The sequence below is a fragment of the Cornus florida genome, unplaced genomic scaffold (assembly GCF_030987335.1).
Source record: "Cornus florida cultivar Cherokee Brave unplaced genomic scaffold, ASM3098733v1 CherokeeBrave_3.0.0_Hap2_Chr02, whole genome shotgun sequence".
Classification (NCBI taxonomy): domain Eukaryota; kingdom Viridiplantae; phylum Streptophyta; class Magnoliopsida; order Cornales; family Cornaceae; genus Cornus; species Cornus florida.
Window position 1 is genome coordinate 11,775,324 of NW_026775572.1, and position 20,945 is coordinate 11,796,268.

The window sequence follows — 20,945 nt, forward strand, 5'->3', positions numbered from 1 at the left end:
CTCTCCCTCTCCTCGATAAAATGTGCTTCTCATCAATTGAATTGTTATGAACTTATGATACGCATGATTTTGTTTTATTATTTACTACTCGTTGTATTTTTTAACAAAAAAAATTGCACTCTTCTTGCAATTTTCAAATGCAAATTTTATTTTGAAAAAACCATGAAGCACCGATAGCCAAACACGGTCCCAACACGCGTATCTTAGCAGTGTCCAGCGACTTCTTTAACTGCCAAACCAAACCGAATAAAGCTGCCTCTTTTCAAGTTAAACAACTCACAGGTCCCTTCCCCCAAAACCCACATAAGAAGTATCGACATTTTCTCTCTCTCTCTCTCTCTGCTTTCTCTGTCTAAAACTAGTTGGGAAAATCCAAACGAGACCTCCATGACGATCTTCACGATGCTCGCGATCTCTCTCATTGCTTAATAATCACACTCTCTCTCTCTCTCTCTCCTCCCATTCCGAAGGACGACTCAAAAGTCATTCGTCGCCCACTCAGATCTTCTCTCGCCGGAAATCTCACCCCCACTCTCTGGTAATCTCTCCGGTGAATCTCAAGCTCTTATTATATGATTCTCCGAGATTCTGTTTCATATTCAATTTGTTTGCATTTTGATATTTAATTTAAGTTTTCGTTATCATCATTTGAAGCGTTAATTCGTTGCTTGTTCAATGTGCTTTTGTGTTTTGAGATTATTGTAATTTGTTATATGTGTTGTTACTATACAATTTAAGTGAACGAGGAAAAATTTGAGAGTTTGAATCTTATGTTTAAGTTGTATTGTTTATTAATTGTTGCAAATCTTCCCTCAGCTAAGTGAAAAATGGTGGTGTTATGCTCAGCTAACTGTATTTTTTCCTTTTCCGGCTTTGAAATATGAAGAATCTGTGATTAATAACTTCAATTTCGTTCATTTTCCTTTCCTTTTTAGTGAGAAAATCATCAAATGGAGCATATTGTTCAATTATTCTGAGAAAACTTTTTTTTGACAGATTTATAAATTATTGAAGCTGCTAAATTTAATTTCCGTTTGGTTAATTTGGTGGAGAATTGGGGAATGGCTTCTCTGTCTCATTCGTCAGTGGCATTGAATGAGAATTTGGCTGCTTCAGATCTTCTCCATAGCTCTAGTAATGGTGTCAGTGGTGTGCCCTTGAAAGTCCTAGGAAGGGCGCGACTGGGCTCAAGAAGGGGGGTTTTTATGGTCAATGCAAAGGTTAGGAAGGTGAAGAAGCACGAGTATCCGTGGCCGGAGGGTGCCGATCCAAATGTGAAGGGCGGAGCCCTTAGTCATCTCTCACCTTTCAAGCCTTTAAAAGAGAGGCCGAAGCTGGTCACTTTGGACTTCGAGAAACCTCTTATGAATCTGCAAAAGAAGATTATTGATGTAAGCTACTCAATCATATTTTAATGTCTTTAAGTCTCCCTAAGAGCATTGCGGGAGTTATTTGACAGGAAAAGAGAGAGTGCTTTTACTCAAATTGAGATCACGGAACAGTTTGCTTTCAACATAATAATACCCTCTTTTTTAAAAAAAAAAATTTATTGAGTGCAGGTACAAAAGATGGCAAATGAAACTGGCCTTGACTTCAGTGACCAAATAATCTCTTTAGAGAACAAGTATCAACAGGTTTGAAAGTCATGCATGCCTCTACTTTACATTGCATCTCTTGGATTTGGAACATTAGTCAAGTGTAACTTTGATGTGGTGTAGTATATAGAAAATTGGTGAATTGAGAATATATATTAAGTGTTCAAGTTATGTAACATCAATTTACTGCCAGCATCTTATTCAGAGTCAAGTATAAATTATCTGCAACATTGTTTACACGTTCCTTTCAAGTCTTCCTTATATCAGGAAACCATATTGGCCTTACCAATGGTTAATCCTACTGTCATTCTTCCCTGCCTGTTGACAAACTGCTACAGAAACGTAACTTTTTGAGACATTCATTTCCTTACTATGTGTGATTATTTTACTAACCTTTCTATGCTTATGTTGTAGACTTCTAGTCTCTATACATATTTATCCTTGCAAATCCCGGACAGCCTTAGCTTACTTGAACACTACACCATTTTGAGTTCTTGTAGATACCGTGGGATTGTTTGAAGGTGTTAACTTTAATAGACCATTCTTCAATTAAATTTTCAACTTCCCATGAAATTCTATGGAAAAAAAAAAGGTTTTTCTCTTGGGGATATGGAAGGGTATGAAGGTTTACATTGAGGCCTGGTTAAGTGTTTTTCCTACTTTTGTTGATCCAACCATCTACCTTAACTTACACTTTCCCATTGTTTTTTTAATTCATTTGAATGAATTTATGACTTGATAGAGCAGAACTAAGTAATGTGTTTAATGTTTGAATGCATGTTTGAATGTGTTACGATAAAGGCACTGTAAAATAATGAATAAGATGTATGTTCCCTTGTACTAATTGTGTATAGATAGATGAGCCTAATGGATCTGCACTTCGGAATTGAAAAAAGAAAATAACCAAGTCTTATGCCTCAGGGCATATTTGTGTTCTCAATCCTATCATCAAAGTGATATCTACTTGTCAACTCCACTGACATTTTATAAATTTCAGGCTCTAAAGGATCTGTATACGCATCTGACTCCTATACAGCGTGTGCATATTGCACGGCATCCAAACAGGCCAACTTTTCTTGACCATGTGTTTAATATTACCGACAAGGTTATAAGTTCCGCGACTTCATATGTTTTCAGTTAATTGACTTTGTTTTAATCAAGCCTCAAGGATACCGAGAAAACATCTCATAAAATGTCCTCTAATGTCCACGGTCCAGTTTGTGGAGCTTCATGGTGATCGATCAGGGTATGATGATCCCGCCATTGTCACTGGTCTTGGAAGCATAAATGGTAGAAGTTACATGTTTATGGGTCATCAAAAGGGTAGAAATACGAAGGAGAACATTCTCCGCAACTTTGGGATGCCCACTCCCCATGGGTACGTAATTTAGGAAGGTGAATTTCTTAGTTACTTCTTTTTTTGTGATATGGAGCTGAATACAGTGAGAATAAATCCTCTATAGGAACCTGTTAGTGCAGAATAAAAATGTAAAATTCCAATTTATAATACTTGGTGTTTGTAGAAATTTAGTTCAATACATAAGATCGGTCATCTATCTTCTGGATAAGAAAATGTCTACATCTAATTTATAAATAATTGTACTCTATTTTGAACAGCTACCGGAAGGCGCTACGCATGATGTATTACGCAGATCACCATGGATTCCCTATTGTTACTTTCATTGATACTCCAGGGGCATTTGCAGACCTTAAATCAGAGGAACTAGGCCAAGTATGTGGCAAATGTTTCCTGAAGCTTGAATGATTCTGTTTCAATACTGGCTCAACTGTATTTTCTTTCACCTGTGTGCAGGGTGAGGCCATAGCTCACAACTTGAGAACTATGTTTGGGTTGAAGGTACCTATTGTTTCCATTGTTATTGGGGAAGGTGGATCTGGTGGTGCTCTGGCCATAGGCTGTGCTAATAAATTGTTAATGCTCGAAAATGCAGTTTTTTATGTTGCCAGGTAATTTGAGATTGGCTTTGCTTTAAGTGTGATATTATAGATGCTGCAACCATACCGTCATAAGAGTGACTGTCACGTTATCATCTTTTATGTGCTAGATAGATCTCCAACACCTGGTGCATCGATTCCCTAGTTTTATAGAGCGTTGATTTCATGGATAGCAAATTAGAAGGAGAAAGCGGTTTTTGACCGATGTTTGGAAAAATTCCGTTATCATCAATCATTAAGTCAGTAATATACAATGCCATGTCTTAATTTGGATTACTATTTGCAAGCAAGTATCAATACATGTTTTACATGTGCTGCTATCACTTATTTAAACATGTGAGCAACTCAACGATAGTCCAAGAGGCATGCATTTCAATTTTTCATTGTGGCATTGTTTCCTCTCTCCTGCTAGATTTGGTCTGGTTATCTTTCAGTTGTGTGCATAATATTTCCAATAAAATTTAGTTAGAATAAGGGGAGGAAATTAGTTATAATAGCCATATGAAATTGTGCAGTGATGTATCTTTAGTATCCCAGTCTGCATACTCCTTGTTACATGTTCTAGCAAGGAAATGTTCACTTCTCTCAACATGTTGGAGTTGTAGATTTGCGACCCATGAGTTGTAGACACTTTTACATAATCCAGAAAAAATGTTTCAAAAGTGATTACTACTGAAGTGGTTCTTGGATGATGTTTGTTTGGAAAAAAAGGTATTGAATGGGTATGATGTGGCGGAAAAAATCAAAGCGGGCCAAATATTTTGACTTTTGAGGGTAAGGAAGATCACTCCGCATAATGCATAATTCAGCCTAGAACTTTTCCTCTGGCAAAACATGTGGATTTAAGATTGGAATTCTTAACATTTTTCTGCTTAGTGTATCAAGCAATCTAACTACTAATATTTTAATTAGATAGGGGAGATTCAAAACAGCTAATAAAAAAATTGAAAATAAAAAATGATATACTGCTTGTCAAGAGTTATTTATAGCCTGCAACTTCCACCTGCATTCATCCTTGCACGGCTGTAGAATTTAGTCTGCTCCTTGGTACTGCACACATTGTCATTTCCAAAATGGACTCAATCTATATTTTGAGCATTAGGTATTTATTAGCAAAGTTGAAGACTGAAAGTTGGTGGGTTTGGTCAACTAAGATGTGGAGCCATCTTTGTGTTCAGTGCCTATTTGACACTTTCTGAATGTTCTCCCTTTCTTTTGTTTTTTTCCCTTGAGTTGGTAAATTTGTGTCATAAATTTTTTTTTTACTTAGCTCACCTATATGTTATACGTCATGTTCAACTAACTTGTAAAACTTATTCTGTATGCTTCTTTTTGGCAAAATGTAGTTGTGTAGTAGTATTCCTCTATGAGTATTTTCTGTAAAGCATTTTTCTTTTCGGTCAGTTCAACTATGACGATCTAATTTTTTCTTGTTTCGTCTAAATTCCCATGGTGCAGCCCAGAAGCGTGTGCAGCAATTTTGTGGAAAACTGCCAAAGCCTCTCCCAAGGTTGTAATAAGAATTCATTAGCTGTCTAGTATATCAGATAAGATGAAATAGCTATGATTAATTTCAATTCTTCTTCTTTGCAGGCAGCTGAGAAGCTTAGAATAACTGCTGGGGAGTTGTGCAGACTGCAAATAGCAGATGGTTTCATCACTGTAATATTCTACTCCGCAATAATATATTCTATGGGTTTCTTCCTTCCTCACCCTTGGGGTTCTTGGTATTCTTTTAACTGTAATGCACCTTTCTCAGAAAGAGTGTAAACACTGATGGTTGGACCCCTGCTGCTAGTCTGTGATATATTTTCTATATATATTTCTAACAAATTTTATTTCAAATGCACGAGGCTAAACCTATTGAAATTTCTGGGCCACGTAATATGCTTATCTTATGAATCTTCTCTGTCATTGGATACCTTACCAAATCAGGGAGACGTATGTTTTATGCATGATATTTGTGCAGCAGTTGACTGGAAAATCCATCTGATTTGACCAGGACTGCTTCAATTTGCTTTTCAAGCTAAAACTATCTATTCACTTCTACTGTATGACGATGGGATTTTGGACTTCTTTCAGGAGCCACTTGGTGGTGCACATGCTGATCCACATTGGACATCACAACAGATAAAAACTGCAATTGTTGACACAATGGATGTGAGTACATTCACATTTGTTCTTCTAGAAGAATCATACTCTGCCATTAAATCCTAACATATATCTTCAATTTTGTATAGGAGCTTACAAAAATGGACACTCAAGAGCTGCTAAAACATAGGATGCTAAAGTTCCGCAAACTTGGTGGATTCCAAGAAGGAATCCCTGTAGATCCCAAAAAGAAAATCAACATGAAAAATAAAGAACTCATTGACCAAAATCCAGGAAAGGCTTCAGGACTGGAATTGGAGGGTGAGGTTGAAAAACTCAAACAACAAATTTTGAAAGCCAAGGAGTTGTCTACAGAATCTCCAGAGTTGGGCCTGAACGAGATGCTAGAGAAACTGAAAAAAGAGGTTGATCATGAATATTCTGAGGCAGCCAAAGCCATGGGCTTGAAGGACAGGCTTATGATGTTGCGGGAAGAATTTGCAAAAGCAAGGAATTCAAAGGACCAGCTCATTCATCCAGCTCTAAAGAACAAGATTGAGAAGGTTAAGGATGAGTACAACCAAGGTCTTGCTTCGGCTCCTAATTATGCAAGCCTGAAATATAAGCTTGACATGTTGAAGGAAATATCCAAAGCAAAGAATCTCTCAGAGAAGAACAACAAAACAGTCCCATTAAAACAGGAAATTAATAAGAGACTGAAAGAGATCATGGATCGGCCAGATGTCAAGGAGAAGATTAAGGCACTGAAGGCTGAAACTGAAAACTCTGGGGTGTCTAGTGCTGGGGACTTAGACCAGGGGCTAAAGGAGAAAATTCTGCAGGTAAAGGAGGATGTACTTATGGAATTTGCTGATGTTCTCAAGTCTATAGGTTTGCATGTGGAACCACCATCATTCTCAGATTTCAAAATTAAAATGGAGGATTTTAATGGAGAAATTATCGAGGGAATCGAAGATGTTATAAATTCGTCAGATTTGAAGAACAAGATTGAGCTATTGAAGTTGGAGGTAGCAAAGGCCGGAAAGACACCTGTTGCGGAGTCTAAAAATAAGATTCAGACTTTGGAGCAACAAATAAAGCAGAGCCTTGAAGAAGCTATGAATTCCTCTGGGTTAAAAGAGAAGCATGAGAAGCTTAAGTTGGACATTTCTGAAGCCATGGAATCTTTTGGAGGATTCAATGGAAGTACAGTTAAAGAAAACTTAAATAAAGACAGTTCCATGAATGAAGGATCAAGAGTACCGATTAATTTTCAACCAAACCGCATTGTTGCCTGATGTAAGTTCTTTCATTCTCATTATTTTTTATTTTTCCCCTAATGTTTAAAGTTGATATTAATGCTGAGATAATGAATTGTATGGAGGTGGTGTTTCTATCAAAGAGTGTTTATAATTGATGTCTACAGCTAGCTATGGGCCATTGCTTGGTCCAATGGTTAAAACTTGAGCTGGCAAAACTTGAAAATGCAGGTTTCAGCCATTGAGCAATCACTTTATGTTAAATAATGCCAAAGGTTAGGGACATTACAATGGGTAATGCACTTAGCCACTTATTCAACCTACAAGCTGTGCGAGAGCATCTCTTTGAGTGTGTCTCCGTGTGTGTGTGTGCGCGTGTGTGTTTTGTGGGGATGGGGAAGAAAAAAAGAAAGGACCCATCTTGGCACCGTGTTTTTGCATTTCAACTATCCTCAATCTGAGTTAAAAATGTGAGATTGTTCGAAAATCATTTATGCTATGTTGGGTTCGTGGGATTGGTGCCTTGGAATTGGAAAAAAAAATAGTTCAAAGTGATAGTCTTACTGGGAGTTTTGAAGGGGCCCTACCTGTTATTTATGACTATGTTAAGGGATAACATTACTGTGATGATTACTAGATTTCTTAATTTTATTCACGATCGAGGTTATTCAGTCATTTCTAAATTTAGGCATTAATTTTATTTATTTATTTATTATTAGCATGTTGCAGGTGGTTGATAAATCTGTTGAAACTACGTAGAGGGCTTTGAGAGAGAATTTACCAGCATTCATTGTCATCTCCTTGCAGAGTCCACAAGGTTTCGCATCTGGAGGAACGTGAGATAGTCACAGCATACCTGCTTAATCTTGAAGCAGTCTGAAATGATTGACACCATTTTATTAGTTTTTGCATCACTCTGTCTCTTGGTACATTTCTACTGATGAACACAAAACAATATGTATAAATTATGAATGGCACACTAAACAGTGTGCTTTTAATTATCTGGAGGAGAATATATGGGGTTGCCTTTCACCTAAGTTTTGCAGCTGCTGTTGTCCCCCCACCTCTCTCTCTCTCTCTCTCATTTCTTCCTGTAGACAGTAAACTGGAATGGTTTTGTAGCTTTAGCAGTTGCAACCTATGTTATGTGGACTCTTCAAAAATAGGCGAAGTAGCTGTGTGGGACCTGCAATATTTGAAACTCAAGCATGGAACATACACCTAAAAAATATATTCAATAATTCAATTTTTATAAAAATAAAAAATTCCAAACAAATACTTCTTAATTTTCAAAAGCCAAAATTTATTACTATGATCTTTAAACGAATCACATTTTACAATTGTTTTGAGCTGCTGATCTGGGAAGACCAGCAATCTAAAATCTAACCACAATTATCCGAGTGTGCAGTTAAATATCAAGTCTCCTTTCCCTTCATTGTCATTGAATCAGAAACAAAACTAGCAAAAATAAAAATCAAGGTATACAAAAAAAAACAATCAAAGCCCATGCACCACAACAAATTTAAAAGCTATAACAAGTTATTCAAATTGCTTAGAAAAAGACAGATATATATATTGATTAAAAAATAAATAGCATGCGTGATTAAAAAATGGGCCAAATTTTTATAAAAATATTATTCTTTCAATACACAAATGGAATTACAGCTTTTCTACTCTTGGGATAGTCTTCCCCAAATTTCTCCAAATACCATGTGTGATTCGCACGTGCCCTAGGCACCAAGTTGGCACACGTGTGAAGAAAGAACCCAAACCCCGTCCAAGACCACGTCATCAAAGCCCACCCCAACCACTCCACTACCTCCCCAAAATAGTTTGGACAGCTCACTAACTCAAACCATCCTCCCCTTGGGATCTTATACCCTCCACCCTCACCCTTTAAAGCCACCAAAGCCCTATCTGACTGCACATTCAGAACCATACCGCTTACAAAAACCGCCAACCCGCCGGAAAACCGCCACCAAAACCACCTATCGGTCTCATAATCAGCATACTGAGAGACCCATCTGGCTTGCAAGTAGGAGTTCATAAGGTTGAATGTGAAGGCCATCAGGGCAATACTGACCGGAAAACCGCTGGTAGTTTTCCGGTAGGAGGTTTTGAGATGCATGCGGAGGGGGTAGATGACGGTACGGTGGAAGTAGTGGAGGAGGAAAGGGGAGATCAGGATTACGGCTTTTGGGTTGGAGCGGTGTTGGCCAGAAGGGAAGAGGAGGAGGGTGAGCCAGAGGGTGGGACTCTCCATCAGAAACCAGGCTAAGGGTGGGGGTATGACAGGGCCCCACCCTTGACGGTGGTGCTTGCCGTAGGGAGCCTGGAGGAACCGGAGAGAGATGAAGATGGGTGGTCCGATGAAGAAGAAAGAGATGAGGATATAGTGGAAGAGATTTTCATCTAAGGCCATGTTTGCTTTGGTTTGGGTTGAATGTATGTGTACTTGCATCCTTTACCTACTCCGTTTATAGTGTATATGGTGGTGTCGAGATGTCAACGGGAGTGGGGTCTTTCTAAGGAAATAGGTTAATAAAATCCAAGAATTTATCACGTGTCATCAACTACACAAGGAAAGGGCATATAGGTCCTATCATTTACTTCGTTAGTAATTATTTTTTTGAATTAATTACACTCGTACCTTTAAGATTTGCCCTATTAACACTGAAAGTTAGGTTATTTTTTAATAATAACACCCACTCTAAATTTTTTTTTTTTTTTGACCCAAACAGGCCCTTAAAAAGTGGAAAAAACGATATTACCCTTTAATAAAATATTAATTTTAATATGAAATATCATAACTTTTAAATGACGAAATTGCTCTGGTTAGGTTCCTCTCTCTACCCTCTCACCTTCATCAAAAATCCACCACCACCCACCGCAACCTCCACCACTACAATATTAATCACATGTTTGCATTTACTTCCCAGAAATAAATTGATTTGGGAATCAAACACACATACATATATACATACACACACATCCCCATTATGTATCTCCAATCAATTCAAACCCATCTACGTCAAGCTCTTCAACAATCCTCCTATACTAGTGAAAAAAATAGCGTTCAATTCCTCATCTTCTCCGTTGATCCTCCTCCACGCATGCTAACCCAAAACCCTAAAATCAAACCAATAAAACCTAATCAAACCAATTTGGTATCGCGGTGATGGTGGATGAGGTGGTCCGACGACAGCGGTGATTATGGACGAGGTGGTATGATGGCGGTGAGCAATGGAGGGTCTCGCCGCCTGCTCACGGCTGGTGGCGCCTCCACCATTTCCTCATCTGGTTCGCTCTTTTCAAGATTTTGAAACTACTCCAGAGAAGAGCACTTTGTATGTGTGTATGTGTGGTTTTTTTTTTTTTAAGAAAGATGTGGGTCTCTCCTTTAACCAAAAAAAAAAAAGATGTGGGTCTCTTTCCAAAACCCTCGGTGTATATATATATGTGTGTATTTTGAAGCTTTTTTATTTATTTATAATATAAAAACCCCAAGAAGAACTATATATGAAAACAATTTTAATTTTCATTTTATATTACATAAGGGATTTGCTTCCAAAATTATTCAGTTTCCCTCTCCATACTATTAGAATTAAATTGGTTTTATATCTTCTTCTTTCCTTCCTCTTCATCATTCTTTTTATATATGTGTGTGTCTGACATTTCCTTTTTATAGCCCGCATTACATATTTCATTTTCCCCTTGAGATCCTTGATCTGCAGGTCGAAATAGGTAGCTTTCTCTGTCTTTTCCTTAAGACAGAAAGTTGTGCCTTTTATGAGGTCGGGAACTCCGTGGGAGAGATGGGTGGACCACCTCTCTATGTCGGTTTCCCACCTGGCTTTGTTCCACTTCAGTCTCATTTTGGGAAGGATAATTATCCTGTTCTTCAAGATTCCCATTACCTTCGTTTGAATTTGAGAGATCTTGTCGTGGCAAGTAACCGGTGGAACAAGATGTTGCAAGAGCGCTGCATTTTGCTGAATCAACTGGTCCATACCCTGACTCAGAGTTTGGACTTGCAGTTCCAATGCTGTAAGCCGTGTTTGGTCGTTTGGCGTTATAGAGAGAGTGAAAGGTCTTCGAGTTTTTACCGAATATCAACAAAAGTTGCTGAAAGAATCATATGATTTCATCGGAATAAACTACATATTATGCACTCGACAAAAATAAATATAAGCCACCTCCTAATGGTTTTGACGATGATTATGCAAAACCATTTATCTATCATCCGCTCTCTGATGTTTTACTCACAAGTAATTTGTCCTAAAATAATTCTAGCTAATTCTTAGATTTGAACTTCTAATTTGTAATTAATTCCATACTAATTAAAATGATCCATAATATATTATTGCTTGTAGGTCGGTGGGGAGGTAAATCAATTGGTGATACGGTAAGCGTTTAGTCATCCTCTACCAAAAAAAAAATTTATATCTAATTTCGATGGTATAACCAATAACTTCTGGTAGTAAATGAATCAAAATTCTAATGTGTACAATATGATAAGCAAATGATAAAACATGAAATGCAAGGAAAATGGAAAAAGTGAGAACATCAATTGGTAAATAACATAAATAAATGGGGTGACAATGTTAATTTGTCTTCCTACATAACTGAAGATATAAATTAATAAAAATGATGATGGAAGTTGTTTTACCGTGTAAGAAATACAATGGAGATAAATAAAATAAACTAGTGTTTTTCTCATTTGAATGAGTATAAATAATAGTAATAAAAAAGGAAATAATTTACTCGTTTTAAATAAATGGGAATGAAGGAATGTGTTTTTTTTATTATTATTATTTTTATACTCTCATACTAAAGCTAAAAATAACAAAATGTAAAAATTATATATAAGCGTGTACAAGTCTCAACCAAACTCTTAACACAATCAATCAGTTTACAATAGATAAATAAATATATAAAATGAACTCAATAATGTGCACATTTGACTATGTTTCTTTCTGCTTTTTTTTTTCAAACAAAAAAAGAAAAGAAAAGAAAATAATGAGGTAGGCATATAGGACTGCTTAGTATTAAATTAGATACTGATAGGAAAAATATTTTATATTTTTAAGGTAGGTTAAGGTAATGAAAGTCAAACAATAATTTACCAAAATTTTAAAAAAGGTTAATTCATTTATTATATATATATATTTTTTATCAATTTAACTTGGCATGGGTTGACTTGTATAAACAATTCAAAGTTAAAGTTTTGAGTAGTGTTACTGTTACCCAAATTTTTTTAAAAAAATTTGATTTTCTGTTTCACCCGAAGGAACTCAAACAAAGGACTCTACTCAATATTTTAAAATATTACCGCTTACATGTTTATCTCAACTATGCATTATCACACCCGTGGGAAACAAATAACCATTGCCAAGTTTATTAATTTATTAAAAGAGCGGTGATAGTCATACCAAGACTCTAATCTATTTCTTTAGTCTAATGTCATCAAAATTCATACTTATCTTTATTCATTTATCAAAATTATCTATTTCTTTAGTCTAATGTCATCAAAATTTATGCTTATCTTTATGGAATTTTTACATATAAATGTACTTATAGAGCCATATTTACTATATGGTTAAGTCAAAGTATGATAGTTTCAATAAAATGAGGTTGACCCAAATGCTGATGTGTACATAAATTTTTACTGTTTATTTTAATTTCTTACCTAAAATACCCTTTTTACTTTTGAATCAAATTACATTACTACCCCCTTTCTCTTTCCTCTTCGGCAGTTCGTTTTCTCTCTACTCTCTCTCATCAGACCAAATCTCATTATACCGCCCCTTTCTCTATGGCCATTCTCTCTCTACCCAACTGAAACCCAACAATTCAATCTCCTACCACTCTCTCTTTAACTTGAAAATTAGAAGCAAAACAGAGCTTAAGTATCATTTTGGCCCTACCTGGTACGAACTGGGTCTTGCAACTCTCGCCGAAAGTAAGCCCGCCGCCTCTTATCTTTTCCTTCCATCACATACATATTGCAGACACACCCATCATATACATCACACATATATTTGCACACACAGAGGTATATATATATATATATGGGTAAATACATATATGTACATGTATATATAACAGAGAACATGAGAGATGGTCGACGACCATCGCAACGTGGCGAGCTCAAAACGGCGGTGGCCCTCCATGATTTCGCGATGTTCCACAACAAAGTTCACCAGTCACTACCACCACAAAGGCGGCGCCGTAGAGCTCGGATCGTCGTACCCGCCGTTCGCTGTGGGTCGAATCAAGATCGGGCTGTGGTCGTGGAACTGGGTTCGAGGAGCGTCGTGACCGGAATCGTTGCTGTCTCAGGCCGTTCGTTGTGGGTCGAATCAAGATCGTGATCCATGGTCGTGTCATCGGGTGACGATTGAGAGGTTGGGTATGGGGTTGATGATGAGGGCGATTGAGGAGGAATTGAGGGTGATATGGTGTATCAAACTTCTGTTGTCATAGAAGACCTCTGTTGTTGGGTTTCTTTGTGGAGAGAGACTGAGAGAGTCCATAGCGAAAGGGGACTGTTGAGAAGAAAAGAAGTTTTGGTCTGATGAGAAAGAGTAGAGAGAGAAAATGAGCTACGGAGGAGGAGAGAGAAAGGGCCAGTAATGTAATTTGATTCAAAAGAAAAAAAAAAAAAAAAGGGTATTTTAGGTAAGCAATTAAAATAAACAGTAAAACTCATGTCCACGTCAGCATTTAGGTTAACCTCATTTTATTGAAATTATCCAACTTTGACTTAACCCAATAATAAATATGGCTTCATAAGATAAATTAATTAAAATAAGAACAAATTTTTCAAAACCATCAAAACTATTAAAAAGTGATCATAAAACTCCAACCAGTTTTTAAACCCCCAACAATATAACAATGTTATCATTTTACTCCAATTCTGTCAATTGGGTATGTCAAGTGACTAAATTATTCTTATAATATTTCACTTTATTTAAAAAATTAAAAAATCATATTTTTCAAATTACAATATTACCTCTGAGATGCAATTAATGGAGTGAGGCGAAAAGTTGCTGCGATCGGTGAAAATCGATGAACTGAGATAAAGATGCCAAGAATCAATTGAACTGAATAGAAGAATCTTGATGCGAAGAGAGAACCGAAATTACGAACAGACTGGTGCCAGAGTTGCGACACCAGTCGAGAGAGATGCTGCCATGGCGCTTGATTTTGATTTCTTGGATTTAATTTTTTCTATTCCAATTTTCCCTCACTGTTTATGCATCCATTATCAGATTTCTTGAAATTTTCTCTGGGATTAATTTAGACAGCTTTAGGATGAGAACGCTGCTTATTATCTCCTGCACTTTCGTTTTCTGTCTTCCCTATATCTTTGTATATACGAGTCGTGGGAGGAGAAACATGACAGACAGATTATTTTTCAAGACCAGCCGCCGGTAGATCTCCTGAAGTGGACTCCAGTGGGCGGAGCTAGGGTTCACATTGCCAACCCAAATGAGGTAATCGAGGTCTTCGTCGATGGCTATCCTGTCAAAATCCCCAAATGCATGACCGTGTTACAGGCCTGTGAGGTCGCCGGCGTCGACATTCCCCTGTTTTGTTACCATAGCCGCCTCTCCATCGCCGGCAACTGCCGTATGTGCCTTGTCGAAGTCAAGAAGTCGCCCAAGCCAGTCGCTTCTTGCGCCATGCCTGTCGTATGCGACTGCATCTAAGGGTAAGAGTGAGTTGACGGTGGATCCGAAGAGAGTGAATGAACCTAGACCCGTTGGGTCAGTGTGTATGGCCGCCCCAACCTTCCTGTACACTCCCAGTAGTAGAGACTCGTCGGCCTGCACCATAATCGCCGCCAGATTCACTAGTATCAAAGTCAACGTCTCTGATCTCATCTCCTTTAACTTCCCTTTCATCCCTCACCTCAGCTCTGTTTCTAGAGAGAGAAAAAAGATTTGCTTCTTTAGACCCACTGGTATTAGTAAATGCTATGGAATTGAGAATCAGTCAAAAGTTTTCAATTTTCATGAGTTAGCTTCTTTAGGGTCAGTTTGGTAGAGTAGAAAAGGGAGGAAAGGGAAGGGAAGGTGATGGAGGGGGAATTAAAAATGTGTGTTTGGCAAAAATTGTTGGAAGGAAAGGGAAGTGAAGGGAAGGGTTTGGAGGGTTAACTTGTGCCTTCAATAGTAGATTTCTTAACCTCCCAAAAATGGGAGGAAATGAAGGGAAAGGGAAGGAGAGGCTTGATGGGTGATTTCAGATGCCAATTTTACCCTCAAGATTGCAGAGAGAGAGAGACCGCCGGTGATTGAAGCTTGGAACGGCGACCCGAACTGGAACAGCAGCCATGGAAACTGAAGGATATGGGTTTTGGATTTTCTGAACAATCTGAAATGATACATCGATACGGGTTTGAACTTTTGATTCTTGCAAACAGATAGATAAACTGGAAATATATGGAAATATATGGGTTTTGAATTTCTGATTCTTGTAGAGAGAGAGAGGCCAAGTTCAGTGTTGAGAATGAGTTGCAGAGATGGAGCGAGATTGGGGAGGCTTTGCCCTATTTTTTTATTTTTCTTTTCTTATGGCCTCAAGTTATATATATATATATATATATATATATATATATATATATATATAATAGAGATGGAGGATTAGGGAGGCTGAAATGATTTGCCCTAATTTTTATTTATTTATTTATTTATTATTATTTTTTTTGGCAAGTACATGAAACTATATATATATATATATATATATATATATATATATATATAAAGGGGTATAATAGTTCATATGTTAAAATAATTCCCTTCCATTTCTTTTCTTTTCTTTTTCCAAACATAATTATTGTCCTACCCTTTCTTTTCCTTCATTAATCAACCAAACGCAATGGAGGTTTAAAATTATCCTTCCTTTTCCTTCCCTTCCCTTTCCCTCATAACTAATGTTATCCTTCCCCTTCAAACCTACCGTACCAAACAAAGCCTTAGAACAATCAAAATTATTGCAAGAATTAGGGGAAAAACAACTCATATCTCTCACCACACTCTGCTATTTTTGTCATAAATTAACAATTTTGGTTGTGGTTTATATATGATTCATAGGAGTAGTAACTTCCCAAAATTTTGTCAATGGATTCTCCTCCTCTTTCTACGTTAAGGACGAGAGTTTAAATCATTTTTTAAATAAAATAGTATAATTATTTCTGAAAAATTTAGTCAACGCATTTGAATTGGAACCAAAGAATAATGCTTTTTTGACTTGGGGGTATTTTAAGAATAATACATATAAATATATATCATTTGTTTGGCCCATATTACTTCAGGGGTATTTTGGTCACAAAATTCACTTTGGCAAACCAATTGTTAACCACGCTCTGGTTTAACGGCTCCAATTGACAGAGTTGGGGTAAAATGACAACGTTGTTATATTGTTGGGGGTTTAACTAGTTGGGGTTTTATGATCATTTTTTAATAGTTTTGGGGATTTTGAGAAATTTGCCCTTAGAACAATTACTGAAACACGTGGGTTGTCTCTTCCAAGATACGAACAATCACAAGTCATCCAAGCATGGCAATCACCACTGCTTGTAACCCTGCAAATTTAACTTCAAAAATATCACAAATTAAACCTCTATTTCATTAGAAAAACCTTTTTTTCCCTGAATTTTCTTTTCTTGGTTTTTTGTTTTTCGATAAATTAATTAAAACAATTACTGAAATACGTGGGTTGTTTCTCCCAAAATACGAACAATCACCGATAAATTAATTAAAACAATTACTGAAACACATGGGTCGTGTCTCCCAAAATACGAGCAATCACCGATCATCCAAGCACGGCAACCACCACTGCTCATAACCCTGCAAATTTAACTTCAAATATATCACAAATTAAACATCCTTTTCATTAGAAAAACTTTTTTTTTTTTTTCCTTTTTTATCTTGTCCTTCGGATTTTTTTAGTTTGTACTTGTATTGTATGTAATCTTTTTAAAAAATTAGGGTTTTTAAATCCCGACGTCTTTTTAGAAACCAAAAGGAAATCTGGCATCCTTGCAAAAAAAATTTAAAATTAAATTTAAAATAATTATCTTCATCAATCAAAAAAAATATCAGTTCACAATATGCAATTTTCTGTTATAACTTCATATACCATATATATGGATCTTATATCTTTCATATAATGGATTAGATTGTCGATAGTGGTCAGCGAGATGGTAAGATGGAGTTACTATTTTGACTTCTGACGTGGATATCTATTTAAGCAAATACATAGATTCGGTGAGACAAATCGGTGTATTTCTTCGGTGTAATTATCATTTTCCTTATTAAAAATACCTATTTTAAGTTTGATCAAAATTATAAAAAATAAAAAATAAAAAAGGGCCAAACTTTTAATACTAGACTAGCCAACTCATGAGTATTGTTTTTTAATCTTCATCATGTTCTAACTAAGTTTTTAATACCAATTTTTAACAAATGACAAAATTCAATTGTTTTAACAGGATTTGAGTTTGAAATAGAGAGAACGCTCAGCCCCTCAATCTAGTGTGCTCGTGTCCAAGTTCCCTACCCTTGCTTTAGGCAACTTAGAGGTGGAACCATCTAATAGGTAGCAGCTTTAAAATTAATATTTCAATTGTTAGATTTTTTAAAATTTGTAGTTCCTTGTACAATTAAGGACCCCAAAATTATTTTTTCCTTACATTATTAGGCTTCCTAAAATTTTTACTTCCTTGTGTTATTACTAAGGCCCTAAAATTGTTATATTCTTATATTATTACACTTTCTAAAAATTTTATTTGGATAAAGTGCAAAAAACTCCCCTCTGCTATCGATATAGTGCATATCAGTCCCTGTGTGGTAAAAAAAACCCCTATACTATCAATTTGGTGCGAATAGGTCCTTGGTGGTGTAAAATGATGATTATACCCTCACTTCAGTTGAATAAATTAATAACTATATATACCTGCAATGTAAAATGACCATTTTATCCACTTAAAAAAAAATAAAAAAGAATGGCCCATGAGGAAGATTAGGGTCATAATCTCTCTTCCTCTGCTCACAAACCCAGATCCAAAAGCCAGCACCATGTCTACTATTATTTCTCTGTCTATCCATTAAACTCTCTATCTAAAACCCATGAAAGACAACAAGGAAATCACCCGTGTCCAACCCGCGTACATAAGCATGTCGCCGTACCGTTCTCTGTGCTCACCGGAGCACTGGATCTACCGGAGTACGTCGCTCCCATCCTCGCCGAGTGGGCGTGCGGCACTTGGCCTCCTCATCGCTCTCTGTGTTTGAATTGCGCTGGGGTTGGTGTCGTCGGAGGGGAAGAGAGGAGAGGCATTTGGGATTTTTTTTCACTAATGATAAGTTCTCGCCGACGTTTATGGTGTGAAATAATTCGCCTAATTTTCTCTCAGACAATTCTGTAAAGTATGAATTCGAATCAGTTAATTTAATTGTAATTAGAACTATAGGACGTTTCAAGTGAATATCAAATAATAGCTTTCTTATCCCTTCCCAATTTAATTTTTTTGCTGCTAACTTGAACCCTAGGGTTTCTTGTGATTATGATGATATGTACCGACGATGAAGGACAGTGGCTGAGCTCGGTTTGAATGGACTGAACAAAACGGCGGCCGTGGAGGATCGCGATTCTGGCGAGCACGGATGATTGCACCGGTGGGCTTGAGGCAACGAGGAACCGGCGATGCAAGGATAGGCGGTGATAGTGCGGCAGAGAGTTTGTATGTATCTTTTATGCAAAGAGGTTGAAACCTTGGGATCAATTAGCACAGATTGGTAACCAATAAGCAATTCCAGATTGTGATTTTGAAATTTCTTAATCTTTGACGTCGTCACTACATTGGGTTAAAAGCATGACACTTGTACAAACAAATTAGGAAAAAAGTTGCCCAAGATAAATGAAGAAGCCAAAAAAAAAATCAAATGAGATGCTCTCTCTCTCCTCCAGCCACACCACCATCTTCTCCAGTAAGCCACCACCACCATCATTGCAGGCATAATGGTCCACAAATATCTTTTACCCAAATAGACTTATTGTTATAGTGAATTTTCATAATAAAACCTCATCAAACCATACAAGAAGATGAAAAATTATGTATCATGAATTGAAACAAAATTGAGAATTTGGGGGAGCCTTCCCGGCGTTCAAAACAATTATTCTACTCTCTTTCTCTCTCTTCGTATTCTCTCCCCTTTCTTGCAGCCGCAATGAATATAGTTTTTCATCGCCGATTGTGGCGCTGCTGGTGTAGGTGTGAGGACGCTGTGGGATGGTGGTGATGCTGCCGCCGTTGTGGAACTTGTTGGGTAACTGAGTCAACTCAACAAATTTGGATTTGTGATGTGACTTTGATGACACACTGAGTCAACTCAATAAAAGGGTAGAATAGGAAGATAGAGGACAAATTAGGGTTTTTAAATTTATTTTATGTCAATTTTGACCAAAAAGTGGTCAGAGGGACTAGTTCGGCACTTTTTTTGAATTTTGTGAACTTGCATGTACATTTTCAAAAAATAGGGACTAGTTTTGCACAAAGTCTATATATTAGGGGTTTTTTTTTCACTTAACCCTTTTTATTTTCTAATATTGCTAGGCCCAGACTAAATCGCAGCGATTAAATGGGAATGCAAAAATTTAATTAATTCTAAAACTTTTTAATTTACCTAACTATCAATTTCTATTTTTATTTATTTATTTTTTCTTTATCTAAGCAATAATGATGAGAGTTAATAAAACATTCCATCTTTTTGTATTAGCTTTTATCTTATTCATTTGACTTCAAGAAATGAACAACTAAGGGCCTGTTCGGAGGCCCATATCTGATATTGTTTTGGTGTTTTGATTTTGGTTTTGGGCCAATATCATGTTTGGAGCGGGCTGATATGGTATTTAACAGTGCCAAAACATTATCATTTTTGGGCCAAAACCCATATCAACATTTTGGTGATATTAGACTGATATGGCACTGTAGCGGTGAATTGATCTCAAACCAAAACCAAACCAACCCTCGTTTTTACTGTAGCGGTGATATCACGTATATAAGGTCGCATATCAGATTTTAGGTCATTTTTCAGCATCGTTTCTCTCTCTTCGCGTAGCTCCCTGAAAGGCGACTTCAGTGGCGATCCAACCTTTTCCACCACCGATCTGGCAGAGCTCCTCCACCAGGTACGTCATTTTGTGTCTCTGTTTGTATCTATAGATCACATATATCTTCGCTTTTGAGATTTACATTTGGGAGGTCCTCGTGTTCACTTTCTCTCTCTAATATTGTGACAATCAGAGTCTATATTGCGTTTCCAAGTTCTGATCTTTGTTCCAATCATGTTGTGAGTGTTGTAATTTAGGGCATTTGTGTCCAAATCTCAAGTTTCTCCACCACCGATCTGGCAGAGCTCCTCCACCAGGTACGTCATTTTGTGTCTCTGTTTGTATCTATAGATCACATATATCTTCGCTTTTGAGATTTACATTTGGGAGGTCCTCGTGTTCACTTTCTCTCTCTAATATTGTGACAATCAGAATCTTTATTGCGTTTCCAAGTTCTGATCTTTATTCGAATCATGTTGTGAGTGTTGTAATTTAGGGCATTTGTGTCCAGATCACAAGTTTCATGAGGCTATGACGGAGATCTAGGGTTTGATTTTAGCCCTGTTTCTGGGTTGTTTCTTCTATCAACCATGGTTCTGATATAAGGGTTTATATGTCATCCATCGATTGTGTGTGTTGCAATGTGGAAGCAATTAGAATGTTGACTGAGTTAATTATAGCTATCGATTTTAGCGATATTTTCAAGATCTGTTCTTGGTCCAAATTACAATTTTGCAAATGATCTGTATTATGTATAAATCAACCTAACAGGCTTTTATATCATATTAGGCTTGATCGTACATTAAAAAGCAAAATTAAGATTGATATTTGTAAATTATTAAATTGTTTGAATGATCAATTTGTTGTATTATATTATTTAAGGACAAATGGGAGGACAAAAGATTCGACAAAAGGATAAAAT

The 20,945-nt window shown here is 36.8% G+C and overlaps 2 protein-coding genes across 3 annotated transcripts; one reads left to right on the plus strand and one right to left on the minus strand.

Annotated features, from left to right (window-relative positions):
* The first annotated feature begins 264 nt into the window (after positions 1-264).
* Positions 265-7,938, plus strand: LOC132293619 (acetyl-coenzyme A carboxylase carboxyl transferase subunit alpha, chloroplastic-like). Of its 2 annotated transcripts, none has more exons than XM_059791162.1 (12): positions 265-538; positions 997-1,391; positions 1,560-1,634; positions 2,593-2,700; positions 2,813-2,973; positions 3,213-3,327; positions 3,409-3,563; positions 5,010-5,061; positions 5,145-5,213; positions 5,634-5,711; positions 5,792-6,941; positions 7,621-7,938. In XM_059791162.1, exons 2-11 carry the CDS (start codon positions 1,062-1,064, stop codon positions 6,938-6,940), a joined length of 2,292 nt encoding a protein of 763 aa, XP_059647145.1. In that variant the 5' UTR covers positions 265-538; positions 997-1,061; the 3' UTR covers position 6,941; positions 7,621-7,938. The 2 variants fall into 2 exon arrangements, with proteins under 2 accessions (XP_059647145.1, XP_059647144.1); XM_059791161.1 differs by having other exon boundaries at positions 7,631-7,938.
* A 484-nt stretch (positions 7,939-8,422) lies between these two features.
* On the minus strand, positions 8,423-9,446 carry LOC132293620 (steroid 5-alpha-reductase DET2). Its single transcript, XM_059791163.1, has one exon. It carries the CDS (start codon positions 9,360-9,362, stop codon positions 8,544-8,546), a length of 819 nt encoding a protein of 272 aa, XP_059647146.1. The 5' UTR covers positions 9,363-9,446; the 3' UTR covers positions 8,423-8,543.
* Between the last annotated feature and the right edge of the window lie 11,499 nt (positions 9,447-20,945).